The sequence below is a fragment of the Oncorhynchus tshawytscha genome, linkage group LG10 (genome assembly GCF_018296145.1).
Source record: "Oncorhynchus tshawytscha isolate Ot180627B linkage group LG10, Otsh_v2.0, whole genome shotgun sequence".
Classification (NCBI taxonomy): domain Eukaryota; kingdom Metazoa; phylum Chordata; class Actinopteri; order Salmoniformes; family Salmonidae; genus Oncorhynchus; species Oncorhynchus tshawytscha.
Window position 1 is genome coordinate 71,570,980 of NC_056438.1, and position 14,659 is coordinate 71,585,638.

Consider the following 14,659-nt stretch of genomic DNA (forward strand, 5'->3'; position numbering starts at 1 on the left):
TATTGTTCAGCGCCCGGTTTAAATACTTCAGAAATCCACCATTCCTAGTTCCTACCTACGTTCCTTGAACTAACTAACTACTGAGCTGACATGACTATACTGGTGCTACTGTAGCACTTCACCTCTCCCATCGGGAATAATTAGTGAGAATGTTGTACAAGGGAGGAAGGAAGGGTGCATTTCTAAAGTATTATAACAAGGCAGATAATTCCAGACACCTCATATTTCACCATTTTAAAAAAAATTCACACAGCAGAACGTTCTAGAATCGTCCAGAATAAATCCATGTTCTACTTACTTACTGTCATAGTATAGCGCTATCATCAAAACTGCAGTATAGTCCAGTTTTGGTGTTGTATTATTATTTTACCCTAACAAATTATTAACCTACAATAGAATAGGTATATAAAAATGTATTGAACTGAAATTCATTGTATGGGATATTCGAGGAAACTGAGTGAGAATGTTCGCCACTTTTGATAGTAGCCTACAAGAAATTAGAGAATACAAACATTTTGTAAAAATGCTGATAAATTGAGACTTTAATGTGAGAACGACAATATGAGCATTAAAATTAATGAGGAAAAGTTCAGAGATGCAATAACATTTTTGTTCAGTTGTAGTTTCCCAAAATTCCCAATCCTGAAACCAAACAGAATGTAGTGCAACAGAAAAGTGCAAATAAATAATTCTAAAATCAGATGCATACACTCAGTTCTCTCTTAGTTCTCTCTGTATTCTTCAGTTGGCTGTACAGTGACTGACCTGCTTGTTAATGTCCTTAAATATGAATACCTCTATGTACACATATCTCTCTCCTTCGGCATGGAAGTCTGTACCACCACAGTTGAGTAAAAAAAAAAAAAAAAACTTAACACTTTCTCTTTAAATATAAAATGTGTCCCCATCTTATGGCAAAAAGACATGACAATGTCTCAGTCAAGTCGCAGTCCACTGCGGTTCAAACGTGGATACTATTATACACCACAACCTGTTTGGACCCTTCTCCAGTTTCATCTTCACTCTCTCCTTTTACAGAAGCATCGCAACAATACTGGTGACGGCATCCACTCCAGTCCTCACACCTGGGAAGGAATGATCGTGTGTTCAAAGTTCACAATAGAAAGGGGATCAAATTCAATTAAAATAACGTCTCATAGTCCATATTGTGTTTATCGTTTCACCTCCAGAGTAGAGTCATCTCCCCAGCAGCTTCTCCCAGTGGGCCTTAAAGAGAGCACTGAGAGGGGCGGCCCTCCAGACTCTCCTGAGCCAGTGGTAGAGTGGGGGTGAAAGTCTGCCTGGGGTGGGGGTGAGGTGTTTGTGTGCAGGTGGTATGATCGAGGTATGATGGAGATCTAGGAGTTGTTGGCAGCGTTCTCGTTACTGGGGGAGCTGGAAGAGGATGAGGAAGAGGAGGAAGGGGAGAAGTTCATTCCTGAAAGTCCCGGGGGGTCCGTGGCTGTGTTCTGTCCACTGAGGCTCTTTCTGCACACTGGACATGTGTCGTGCTGAGGGAGGGAGAGAGGGTCACAGAAACGAGGTTCAGCGTACAGCTTAGACAATGAGAACACATTAACATGCAAACCACTGCATTTAAAAGGAATTAAACTAAGGTGAAAACGCACATACCTGTTCCAGCCATGGTACTATGCAGTCATTGTGAAACAGGTGATTGCACGGAAGTTGCCTCACAGTCTCCCCTACACTGTAGTCTTCCTTGCACACAGAACATTCTAAACTGGAACCTGCAATAAAATAAAATATTTTGTGGTTGAGTGATCAGTCCCTTCAAAATTCCACTTGATTTTGCTGTGGCAATTCTGACATTTTGCATGGCAAAATGCAATGATTTTGTCCAATTTGTCATGACAATGCGCTGACATGGGGAAAAGTTTGTTGACGTGTGGCTTGATTGAAGCATATTATACAGTAGATGTGCAGTGATTGTGGTTGAAATTGCGAGCCCTCTTTCTGTAATGCGATAATATGCGATTATTTGACTTTTTTATGTGGAAATGGTGCAGTGATTGGTTAAATTTGCAAGCCCTTGTATAATATGCAGGGAATTGTTGCTTTTGCACCCAAACAAATGTGATCTCAGAATCCTGGAGGGACTGTGAAAAGTTGTTGTTGACTCACCCACATGTTCCTCTGTGATCTGGATGCTGGGCAGGTTCTTTATCCTCTCTCTGTCAGCAGGAGGAGGACCAGTGTTCTCAAACTGATTTAATAACTACAGAGGAGAAAGGTAAAGTTGTTTCATTAGATTGTGTAAATGTGTCACCAGAATTTGTAATTGAATCCCTTGTGAAGTGTTAGAGGATTTGGGTGTACCTGGGTAATGATAGAATCAAGTCCATTGGCACCCCAAGCGTAGTCCATTGGATTTGAGTGTAGCATGCCCCTATCAAGAGAATTCCAAGAAATGACTAGAAACACACAGTAACTAGTACATTTACAGACACAACATCGATTTTCCTGGTAATTATATAATAACACTGTGCACATACCATGGTCCCATTGCAATGTTTGGCATGGCTGTGGGTGCTATGATTCCATTCACTAGCTGCTGGATGATTCTGCAGAGGGACAATGAGAAATATCTCAGTCACTTAAGCATTTCACTGTAAGGTCTACACCTGTTGTAATCGGCGCATGTGACAAATAACATTTGATTTGACTTCCTGAATTATTCATGAAGACAACTGATTCATGTCACTACACAAGTAGTGTATGAATTCCTTTCATAATTCCTTTTCATCTCTTTCCTACAGGGCAAACAATGTTTCATTGGGTAAGCAAGCTGGAAAGTGTTCCTTACCCCTCTAATGTGGGCACTCCTTCGTGTCTCTGTCCCGGTCGCCGTGGCATGTGTCGTCCCTGTGGTTGCCGAGCGCTGTACCGTTGCCGTGACGCCATCTCCCGTTCCCGTCGGTTCTCCGTCTCGCGGTTGTCTTCTGCTGGCAGGCCCGCTCGGAGGTCAAAATTCTCGTCAAAAATCCCCAGAGCGAACTGGCCGTATCCGGGTGGAAATGTAAACATGTGCTGGTGGTCCATACTCTTAGGAAGGACAAAGAGTGAAACATATACTGTCACTAACTTGCAGTCCAACCAAGGTGCATGAGTTCATGAGGACCAACTGTTGAGTTGAGGAACAAAGGAGTTCTGTGTCACTAACCTCAAAAGTCGGACGGTTCTGATCGCTGGTGGAGGCAGTGGATGTGGACCCATTTTCAGTGCTGGAAATAAATAAAACACAAAAAAATGGCAGGTTCTCATCTTATCTTCAACTATGAACCAATGTGATAGAAATGAGCCTAAACACCGACAGCCTGTTTCCCAGACACATATAGCATTGTCAATGGAGAAGTGCTGCTGAAAGGGCTTTAAACTCTGATAGACAGGCAGATTATACTGTAGGCTACCTTCTCTCCACTGATAGCTCTTCAATGAAGCCAGATTCACACCGCGGACATGTGTACTCCTGCAGGAAAGCAGAGATACATCTAATTTATAACATAATCATAATTGTCATCTGTCAGTCTCATAAACTTGAATGTTTTCATTTGATCTAAAGCAAAACAAAACAACAACCTTGCCTATGTAGGCTATGTATGTACCTGGGAATTAAGATTGTTAGATAGCTTCAACCAGTTGAATTCAAAATCAAACAAGTTAGCTATTGACCTCACACTTTGACCCGCTGTTGCTCCATTCCCAGAGTTGATCATTTTAACAATAGCTGATGATCCATTCAATCCATTGCTATTGAGAGATCGTTGAGTACCATTAGCTCTTTGCAAAGGCTCTCCATGCAGGTAGATATCTGAAAGCTACTGCACTGTACAATTCAAGAAGCTTCCTATGAATGACCATACAACAACAGGCATGTTAAAACAGGTTGTTGCAGCTATGGAAATGAGTTGGTGGTGTACATAGCCTAATGATGTTTTTTGAAAGTCACACTTTGTGAGATCATAGCTTAAAGGGGTAATCAGCAGTGGCTACATCCATTTGTGGATGTATAAATGAATTATATGTACCCATTGATTCTTGAAGAATATAACTTATAATGCATTATGAGCTTAGTTCAACTGTCCTACCCCATCAGAGCCCAAAATATAAGCTTATTTAATCCACTGTTTGTAAACAAAGTAAATGTAAACAAATACTATTTATCCTAAAATCATGGTTAAACTATTCTTTTGATAACATGGATGGTAATTTCTTGCATCTATAGCTTTGAATTTGAGAGTGGCTACATTTCTCCAGACATGAAACAGGGGTGGAGAGTCGCTTTGTTATTGTTTCAACTGCTGATTTCCGCTTTAAAGTTAGGTAGCTATCTACCTTTGGAGGTGCTAGGGGCCGGCAAGCTGTCATTATCATGAACAGGTCTCATATCATAAAAAGAGACAGACACGCTGTCACTGTAAAACATGGGTAACTCCTTAGCTAACCCAATAAGTCACAGAGGCATGATCTCGAAACATCCTAACAGGCAAACTACAAGCTATTTTGGTAGCTGGCTAGAATGCAAACGAAACTATAGCTGTCAAATGATTGGCAACGTGAACGTTCCACTAGCTACAAGCTAACGTTAGCTAGCTGTCATGCTTCAGCCAGAGGAAATCGTGGATAAAATAATACAAACCCCACTTAGCTGGCCATGGTTTCCTTTCGTGAACAACAAAAACCTCTCTGGAATGCTTACCGGGAGACGAGGGTTGATCTCTGCTGAACATCGGTGACAGAAAAACCGGCAGAGCCGTGGGGGAGCTTCAGCCATCTTCGGATTCTCTACCAGACAACCGAGAGGGACGTGTACGGGTAGCGACAAACGACAAAATTAATCGATTTGCGAGACGAACAGGAAGCGGAAACTAGCGAAGCGCTACCTAGCTTAGCAACAGATAGCTCGTATCAGGGAATACAGATCTGGTTAGCTGCAACTATGGAGTCCGGAGATACAGGTAAACGCTCGAAATAATTTAAATGGCATACCTTAATATAGTAACTATTTTAAAATTCTTAACAATAAACGCTTGCCTCATCAAATGTGGTTACTTGCGCTAGTTAACTACATAACTAACGCGTTAGCTACTTAGCTAGCTAACGTTAGTTACCACCGCCCATCAACAGGATTTGTAGTTGTTGATACATCAAAATTCATTAAAAAAAATCGGTAGCCATAATCAGAATCAACCACATAATGTCAAATTCATTACATAATTAGTTGTAGTTTGGTATTTTAGCTATTTATTGCTAACGTCTTGATGCCACCTTGTAGCGAGCTAACTAGCCAGTTTTAGAAAAAAATGTTTTACCAACCCTGGCCTGCTGGCTGCTTCTCAAGTCTGTGGCAACAAAGATAATCAAAGGGAATGGAGACATCCTCAATGCAGCAAGATATAGTCCCTGACATGTCTACACATTCCTAACATTCAGGGTAGTTCACTCTTCATAATATATAGATAGCTAGTCACATCCGACTTTTACTAAAATACTCACGAAGATAGCTAGAGCAATTACAAACGAGATCACCTCTTGTGACTAACATTATTGGTAGTAGGACACCAATAACAACTGCACCCAACTCTTCCACTGTTTGTTTTATTCCCACTGCAGGGAGAGGAGGCTGGAACAACAAGTTCCGGCCAGCCCAGAAGAACAGGATGAGTGTGAACATTCTTCGTCAGGAGGAGCTGATCGCCCAGAAGAAGCGGGAGATCGAGGCTAAGATGGCAGAGCAGGCCAAGAAAAAGAGCCTTCAGACTCCCAACAAGCCACTGCCACCAAGGTACAGTATATCCTAGTCTTCTGAAACACTACAAATACCTCTCATCAAAACTCTGCTCAATCCCTGCTGGAAGTACTTGATTCTGGCCCACTTGACTGTAGCCATTGATTTTGACTTCTTATCCCCACAGTTTACAGGGACACTCTTCGAACAACAACAAGTATGTGAACGATGGAAGCTTCTTGCAGCAGTTTATGAAGCTTCAGAAGGACAAACCCAGCTCTGACTCTGGTGAGATAGTGAGCTCTTTAATTGGTTTCAATAAAACTTTATTTTAATGGTACAGAAATGATTAAATAAAATGGTAATAACACAATAATAATTTATGAATTACTTCTTTCTTCTGGATTCATTAAACAATGAATGTGAGATTAACCCAGTTGTGTACCCTCTACAGGCTCCAGTAGTGACACCAAAGCCCCGTCATCATCCACCCCCAGTCCGTCGTCAGGAGTGTCTCAGCCCCAGATGAAGAGCATTCTCATCGGCAAGCGCCCCGGTCTAGGGATCAGCAGCATGCTGAACCAGTTTAAGAACTACTCCCAGTCCAAGAAGAACCCACTTCGCCCCCAAAGACCTAGCATATTCAGCTCCCCAGATGAAGATGATGATGATGATGATGATGAGGAAGTTGATGACTCAAGCTTCCTAGAAATCAAAGGTAATTCATGATCTGTGTTTTTAAATATCAAAGAACTGCCAGGAGCCTGGGTGCAAGTCAGATTCTGTCCTATTCTACATGTTGTCATTTCACCCATGTCATTGACTGTGTATTTCAGTTGCAGAGTAGCTGCTTCCTGAGACTAATGCTTTGCCTGAATTCTCATAGCCCTCTACAGTAGAGTAAAGGTAATGTACTCATAGTCCTCTTAAAGTCTTTCCCCCAGAAGACCCAGACACACGACTTATTCTGGACAAGATGGCGGCCTTTGTGGCTGAGGGAGGGCCTGAGCTAGAGAGGAAGGCCAAAGAGGACTACAAGGACAACCCTGTTTTCTCGTAAGTCTGTATGGATGTAGCTACTAACAGCATGTTAAATCTATAGCTAGTATATAGTGTATGTAATGGTGCCTCTTTTAGTCCTGATATAAAGATCTTTTCCCTCCACCTTACAGATTCTTGTATGATAATAACAGCCGGGATTATCTTTATTACCGAAAGAGAGTTGCTGAACTCCGAAAGGATCACTCAAAACATGAGACGCCATCACGTTCTCATGGTAAGATTACCTATATCAGTTTCTCTCTCACTCTGTCTCTCTCTCTCTACCACACACAGTTCCTCACTCTCTCAAAGACTGATGGTGTTCTTTTAATCTGTAATCTATATTTATACATGTGAATGAGTCATATGTGAGATAAATATAATTGCCCTCCTTGGAGAGTGTTAGTTGATGTTGAAAGTAACCATTAAAACAAAAAACAATGAGGATCGAAGATACACAATGATTTACTGAATACTTTAACCATGATACAAGTCATTCACGACACATTATGATTACCCACAACGTTTCATGGTGTTATTTGTTCACCAATTTTAAGATTAGGTCTGTATTCCATTATCAAATCCATACAATCCACTTCCCCAATCACCACCGTGTCCCCCTGCTCCTCCTCCTCCTTCCCCCCTCTTCTTATCCCCTACTGGCTGTAGGCAGGTGTGTGAGGGCCAGTTGAGTACGGTACGGTAGTAGTGTGAGTTGAGCCCCAGTACTGATAGGCTGCTTAAAGTCTCCCCCCCAGTGGACGAGGAGACACAGAGGGTGGCTGAGAAGCTGGCCATGTTTGTGGCCGATGGTGGCCCCGAGGTGGAAGCCATCGCCGCCCAGCACAACCAGGAAAACCCCACCTTCAGGTTAGTGACAGTCTCAGATATTGTAACGAGAGCGTTTAATGTATTCATCCAATTGTATTTTATTGATGCTTAAGAAGACATTGATTTGTCATAAGCTTTGAATAAAATACAGTAAGTAATGCTAACATGTAAATTGGATAAAGTACCACAAAAGACAGCATATTTCTTCTTCCTTTCCTCAGTTTTCTATATGACCTCCAAAGCCCCGCCCACCGTTTCTACAAGGAGAAGGTGGAGGAGTACCGCCAGGCCAAAAATGCCCAGAGCCCCCCTCCAATGATTAAGCAGGAGCCTGGGGTGGAGCTCAAGAGACCGGCCGCCCCTCCCCTGACCTATCCTCCCCCGCCTCCGCCCCCTCACTACCCCTACCTGGTGGGTCAAGTAAAGCTGGAGCCGGGTCTGGGGATAAAACAGGAAGTGTCAGGTCCGCCCGTGGTGAAGAGGAAGAGGAAGAGCCGCTGGGGGTCAGAGGACGACAAGGTGGATCTGTCACTGCAACCCATCATCATCCCCAAGGAGGAGGAGCCAGAGCCCAGCCCGTGTCTCTCTGGTAATCAAACACACATACACGGAGTGTACAAAACATTAGGAACACAATCCAAATATTGAGTTACACCTCCCTTTGCCCACAGAACAGCCTCAATTTGTTGGGGCATGGACTCTACAAGGTGTCAAGCGTTCCACAGGGATGCTGACCCATGTTGACTCCAATGCTTCCCACAGTTGTGTCAGTTGGCTGGATGTCCTTTGGGTTGTGGACCATTCTTGATACAAACGGGAAACTGTTGCACGTGAAAAACCCAGCAGCCTTGCAGTTATTGACACCCTCAAACCAGTGTTCCTGGCACCTACCACCATACCCTGTTCAAAGGCACTGAAATCTTTTGTCTTGTCCATTCACCCTCTGAATGGCACACACACACAACCCATGTCTGAAAGCGTAAACATCCTAATTTAACCTGACTCCTCCCCTTCATCTTTAACCTGACTCCTCCCCTTCATCTTTAACCTGACTCCTCCCCTTCATCTTTAACCTGACTCCTCCCCTTCGTCTTTAACCTGACTCCTCCCCTTCGTCTTTAACCTGTCTCCTCCCCTTCGTCTTTAACCTGTCTCCTCCCCTTCGTCTTTAACCTGTCTCCTCCCCTTCTTCTTTAACCTGTCTCCTCCCCTTCGTCTACACTGATTGAAGTGGATTGAACAAGTGACATCAATAAGGAATCATAGCTTTCACCTGGATTCACCTGGTCAGTCTCAGTGTATGTTCAGCCTCTCTTGTATAACACACACAGAGACAGACGTTATAGTATAAGACTAAAAACAGTGTTTGTAAGGTATGTCCTGTGTTTGGTGTGTGTGTTTCAGTTAATGAACTGAGGGATCTGGGCTATAAGAAGGGAAAGCCTATGGGCCTGGTGGGAGTGACTGAGCTCTCAGATGACCAGAAGAAACAGCTCAAAGAGCAACAGGAGGTACTACATGACTGACAGACAGACAGACAGACAGCACAATAGACTATGGCAGCACATTGTACTTTCCCAGTTTGAATTGTCGGGGACTGGGCGGTGTTAATCCTTGCTTTGGTATGGGGGTGCATAGCATACTTCAAACCTTTAACAAAATCAGATGGGCTCGGTTGCGTTTGTTCTCAGCCACCTTGTAATCTGTCCCTGAAAACTTGCCTGAGGTGTGTGTCCGGCCTGCACGTGTGTGTGTGTGTGTGTGGTGTGTCTGTGTTCCCACCGCAGATGCAGGAGATGTTTGACATGATCATGAAGCATAAGCGTGCGATGGCGGAGATGCAGGTGATGTGGGAGAAGGCGGTGCAGGACCACTCCCACGAGTACGACAGTGACGAGGAGGTGGACCAGCAGGCTGGCACCTGGGAGCACCGCCTCCGGCACATGGAGATGGAGAAAACACGTGGTAAGATTCATGAAGACAGTGTTCAAGATTTTCAGAACTGTGATGTATCATGGGTAAATTATGACTGACTGACTGATCTACAAATCATATTGAGTGGTTATTTTAAATGCAAGGTGATTTGTAGATCAGTCAGTCTCAACTCGCCTTTCAAGTCAGCTGCAATGTGGAATGATTTGCTTCTGTTCAAGTGAAAAGGCTCAAAGGGATTTATAAAAATAAAATCCACTTTCATATTCATCATCTCCAGCACCACCCCAACATTGTGCATTTTAATGTTCTGTAGTTAAAAAGATAAGTGTTTACAATGACATCAACCAATTAGTAGGCAATGCCTCCTCATAATTGGTTAAAATGACACGATGCACACCAATGATGACATTGGAAACACTTATATTCCTCTATCTGTTTTGCTACAAAACATAGAAATGCACAATTATCATATGTTAATGTTGGGGTGGTGATGGAGATGATGCATATGAAGGGAATTGTCAACATTTTTCAACTTCAAGTCCATTTGAATGTGAGATTTCATTCTTCAAAAGATCAGTTTGTTACTACTATAATTCATTAATCTACTCTGAGATGAACTCTGTCATAATAACCTGGGCCACGTTTAATCTGAAAGTTCCAATACATTGTGTCCTGCTGGCCACGGCCCTGAAGTGATTTGGTGTTTATGTAAATGGCTGCTTGTGTCTTCCTCCAGAGTGGGCGGAGTCGCTGACTGACATGGGAAAGGGGAAGCACTTCATTGGTGACTTCCTACCTCCGGAGGAGCTGGAGAAGTTTATGGAGACCTTCAAGGCACTCAAGGTCGGTCCACTCCCCATCTGTTCTCTTCACCACTTGGTCCTTGACCCCTTTGTTGTCTAGCCTCTGCCCAAAAGGAATTACCTGTGAAACACATATTCTATTCTCATGTTCTTGCCTTGTGTTCTGCAGGAGGGCCATGACCCAGACTACTCGGAGTATAAGGAGTTTAAGCTGACGGTGGAGAACCTTGGTTTCCAGATGCTCATGAAGATGGGCTGGAAGGAGGGCGATGGGCTTGGCTCTGGCGGACAGGGCATCAAGACTCCGGTCCACAGGTTGGGGGCTGTCAAATACTCACAGACACATAGTATACACATTTGTACTCAGACATGGACACAAACACTTCACATGAGTACACACACTATTGTCTGATACAAGGTCTTCTACACAGCTTACATACACACACACAGAGACATACACCTAGACAGCTGATGTGGTGTGTTTGTTCCAGGGGAACCACGGCTGTTGACGGGGCAGGGTTTGGCGTGGACCGGCCCTCTGTGCTCTCAGGACAGGACGATGAGTATGATGCTTTCAGAAAGAGGATGATGCTGGCCTACCGCTTCAGGCCCAACCCACTGGTAACTACTACATAACATGTAAGCTGTTCTGTTTAGATGACCTTGCATCGGCAAGAGTTTGGAGTAATACGCCTGTCTCTCTTCTCAGAACAACCCGAGGAGGCCATACTACTGAAGAAGAGGTCTGAAGCTTGGCTGACTTCGTCAACTTTTCATTTTTTAAACAACCAACAGTGGCGTATTGATTTTTCTTTGTTGTGGAAACAAACTGTAGGACACTCAGTTCAAGTAATCTCCTCTAGATTGTGTGGAATTGTATGGTTGATGATAAACTGTTTAGGCTGGAGATTAAGGATGGATTTGTCTGATCTAAAGTTTTCTAAGAGTCAGTTGATGTTCTTACTGAACTGCAGAATGAAAGTTTCCTATTTGATCAATCGGGTGGCTAGGGTAGCGTTGTGATGGCTCGCTATCATGATCTGATTTCACAGTCACGACTCATAACACAGAACAACCTACACACACACATACATAAATAGTGGTGGAATAAGTACCTGAAATTCATACTTGAGTAAAAGTAAAGATACCTTAATAGAAAAGGACTGAAGTGAAATTCACCCAGTAAAATACTACAAGCGTAAAAGTCTAAAAATATTTGGTTTTAAATATACTTAAGTAAATGTAATTGCTAAAGTAATGTAATTGTTTTTAGTAGCCAGGGGCACACTCCAACACTCAAGACATAATTTACAAACAATGCATGTCTGTTTAGTGAGTCCATCAGATCAGAGGCAGAAGGGAAGACCAGGGATGTTCTCTTGGTAAGTGTGAATTTCACAATGTTCCTGTCCTGCTTGCTAAGCATTCAAAATGTAATGAGTACTTTTGGGTGTCATGGAGACTATGGAGTAAAAAGTACATTCTTTTATTTAAGAATGTAGTAAAAGTTGTCAGAAATATATATATATATTTAGTACAGATACTTATGTAGTACTTTAAAGTATTTTTACTTAAGTACTTTACACAACTACACACAATTTGAATGAAGATTTTTTTTAAATCAGTTTGAAGATAATGAATGGCTTTGAAATTAGTTATTTCTGTACATGGTTTTGCTATGGTTGTTATACATCGTAAATGCAACAAATGTAAAATGCTTCACTGCAAACAATAAAAATATATACACTGAACAAAACTATAAATTCAACAGGCAACAATTTCAAAGATTTTACTGAGTTACAATTTATCAGTCAATTGAAATAAATGCATTAGGCCCTATTGGATGGATTTCACATGACTGGGACTACAGATATGCATCTGTTGGTCACAGATACCTTAAAAAAGAAGATAGGGGTGTGGATGAGAACCAGTCAGTATCTGGTGTGACCACCATTCATTCGACTCATGCAGCGACACATCTCTTTCGCATAGAGTTGCTCAGGCTGTTGATCGTTTAATATTGTCCCACTCTTCAATGGCTGTGCGAAGTTGATGGATATTGGCGGGAACTGGAACACCCTGCTGTACACGTCGATCCAGCACATCCCAAACATGCTGGGTGACATTTCTGGTATGGATGTCGGCCATGGAAGAAGTGGGAAATTTTCGGCTTCCACGAATTTTGTGCAGATCCTTGTGACATGAGGTTGTGCATTATGCTGAAACATGAGGTGATGGCACGACGTTGGTCCTCAGGATCTCATAACGCTATCTATGCATTCAAATTGCCATTGATAAAATAGAATTGTGTTCGTTGTCCATAGTTTATGCCTGCCCATACCATAACCCCATCAACACCATGGGGCACTCTTCACAACATTGACATCAGCAAACCGCTCGTCCATACGATGCCATACACAACATCTGCGGTTGAGGCTAGTTGGACATACTGCCAAATTCTCTAAAACAATGTTGGAGGCGGCTTATGGTAGATAGATTAATATTCAATTGTCTGGCAACAGCTCAGGTGGACATTACTGCAGTCAGCATGCCAATTGCATGCTCCCTCAAGACATGAGACATCTGTGGTGTTGTGTGACAAAAAGTGGCCTTTTATTGGCCCCGGCATATGGTGCACCTGTGTAATGATCACGCTGTTTAAACAGCTTCTTGATATTCCACACCTGTCAAGTGGATGGATTATTTTGGCAAAGGAAAAATGCTCACTAACAGGGATGAAAACATTTGTGCACAAAATGTAAGAAAAATAAGCTTTTTGTGCATATGGAACATTTATGAGATATTTTAAATGAAACATGGGACCAACACTTTACATGTTGCGTTTATATTTTTGTTCAGTATCTCTTGATTGTGTAGTAGTGGAGTATTTTTGTAGCTGATCAGTTCCCTCTGGTGTTGACTTGTGGAAAAACAGATTTTAGTCTATGATTTCAATTTGTGTAAACTCCAATTCCACAGTGTTGATCAGATAAATATATTTATTTACAAGATAAACTGAATGTCCATTACATAGTATGTCTAAAACACTTAGCCTTCTGTTAGTGAAAATTTTTCTTTCAATGAGCAAATAGCAAGTTTGTACTTGCAAGTAGCACATTTACATTATTGTACAGCATTGCAGGGGTGAAAGGAGAAATGCTTTAAATAAATGTTGTAGAATTAAGTAATAAGGCCCGAGGAGGTTTGGTATATGGCCAATAAACCACGGCTAAGGGCTGTTCTTATGCGCCACGCAGAGTATCTGGACACAGCCCTTAGCCGTGGTATATTGGCCATATATCATAAACCCCAGAGGTGCCTTATTGCTTTTATAAACTAGTTACCAACGTAATTAGAGCAGTAAAAATAAATGTTTTGTCATACCCATGGAATACGGTCTGAAATACCATGGCCGTGAGCCAATCAGCACTCAAGGCTCGAACCACCCAGTTTATAATGTGTAATAGAGGTACACCTGGGTCACGTTCAGCAGTAGGCAACATTTTAAACATTCAAATATAAATATACCATGTAGAACAAACATGCCTAAGCCATGTAGAATAAGGAATCTCAATGGCTCTTTTTGTGGCATTTCTATCTGCAATGTTCGGCTATGTTTGGCTACGGAACGTGGCCCTGATGCCCATCTTATCCTGGGGGTTGAAGAGTTGATAACCCTTGTAGGGTGTCCTCGAAAACCTGCAACCTCATCCAGAGGCGTCATGCCCATATGGGGCAAAGGGGCTCATGCTTTCTCAGATTTGGCCTGTTTAAAACATAATAAATATAGTTGAAGTCGGAAGTTTACATTCACAACCAAATACATTTAATCTGAGTTTTTCACAATTCCTGACATTTAATCCAAGTAAAACTCAGTTTTAGGTCAGTTAAGATCACCACTTTATATTTTAAGAATGTGTAATGTCAGAATAATAATAGAGAGAATAATTTATTTCAGCTTAAATTTCTTTCAGCACATTCCCAGTGGGTCAGAAGTTTACATACATTCAATTGGTATTTGGTAGCATTGCCTTTCAATTGTTTAACTTGGGTCAAACGTTTCGGGGAGCCTTCCACAAGCTTCCCACAATAAGTTGAGTGAATTTTGGCCCATTCCTCTTGACAGACCTGGTGTAACTTAGTCAGGTTTGTAGGCCTCCTTGCTCGCACACGCTTTTTCAGTTATACCCACAAATGTTCTATGGGATTGAGGTCAGGACTTTGTGATGGCCACTCCAATACCTTGCCTTTGTTGTCCTTAGGCCATTTTGCCACAACTTTGGAAGTATGCTTGGGGTCATTA

The 14,659-nt window shown here is 42.3% G+C and overlaps 2 protein-coding genes across 3 annotated transcripts; one reads left to right on the forward strand and one right to left on the reverse strand.

Moving 5' to 3' along the window:
- Positions 1 to 524: 524 nt before the first annotated feature.
- Positions 525 to 4,889, reverse strand: LOC112260837 (E3 ubiquitin-protein ligase RNF126). 2 transcript variants are annotated; one of them, XR_002955061.2, is made up of 10 exons: positions 4,718 to 4,889; positions 3,429 to 3,487; positions 3,182 to 3,242; positions 2,825 to 3,063; positions 2,514 to 2,582; positions 2,338 to 2,407; positions 2,143 to 2,236; positions 1,633 to 1,748; positions 1,185 to 1,511; positions 525 to 1,085 (listed from the first exon to the last, which is right to left on the reverse strand). XR_002955061.2 is itself a non-coding variant. In XM_024436199.2 (9 exons), the coding sequence occupies exons 1-9, from the start codon at positions 4,790 to 4,792 to the stop codon at positions 1,359 to 1,361; spliced, it is 936 nt and encodes a 311-aa protein (XP_024291967.1). In that variant the 5' UTR covers positions 4,793 to 4,889; the 3' UTR covers positions 525 to 1,358. The 2 variants fall into 2 exon arrangements, 1 of the variants encoding a protein (XP_024291967.1); XM_024436199.2 differs by having other exon boundaries at positions 525 to 1,511.
- LOC112260832 (SURP and G-patch domain-containing protein 1) lies at positions 4,864 to 11,263 on the forward strand. Its single transcript, XM_024436192.2, has 14 exons — positions 4,864 to 4,976; positions 5,632 to 5,803; positions 5,934 to 6,034; positions 6,201 to 6,464; positions 6,679 to 6,802; positions 6,919 to 7,022; positions 7,534 to 7,657; positions 7,840 to 8,207; positions 9,023 to 9,129; positions 9,406 to 9,583; positions 10,290 to 10,396; positions 10,526 to 10,671; positions 10,848 to 10,977; positions 11,066 to 11,263. Exons 1-14 carry the CDS (start codon positions 4,958 to 4,960, stop codon positions 11,090 to 11,092), a joined length of 1,971 nt encoding a protein of 656 aa, XP_024291960.1. The 5' UTR covers positions 4,864 to 4,957; the 3' UTR covers positions 11,093 to 11,263.
- Positions 11,264 to 14,659: the final 3,396 nt, after the last annotated feature.

Bases quoted from the DNA above. Each gene is read 5' to 3' on its own strand.
- LOC112260832 (XM_024436192.2), top strand. The intron at 6,803-6,918 runs GTAAGTCTGTAT...TCCACCTTACAG, and splicing joins AAGGACAACCCTGTTTTCTC to ATTCTTGTATGATAATAACA. The intron at 10,672-10,847 runs GTTGGGGGCTGT...TGTTTGTTCCAG, and splicing joins ATCAAGACTCCGGTCCACAG to GGGAACCACGGCTGTTGACG.
- LOC112260837 (XM_024436199.2), bottom strand. From the start codon at position 4,792: ATGGCTGAAGCTCCCCCACGGCTCTGCCGGTTTTTCTGTCACCGATGT. The intron at 3,488-4,717 runs GTAAGCATTCCA...GCTTTCCTGCAG, and splicing joins AGATCAACCCTCGTCTCCCG to GAGTACACATGTCCGCGGTG. The intron at 3,243-3,428 runs GTAGCCTACAGT...ATTTATTTCCAG, and splicing joins GAGCTATCAGTGGAGAGAAG to CACTGAAAATGGGTCCACAT.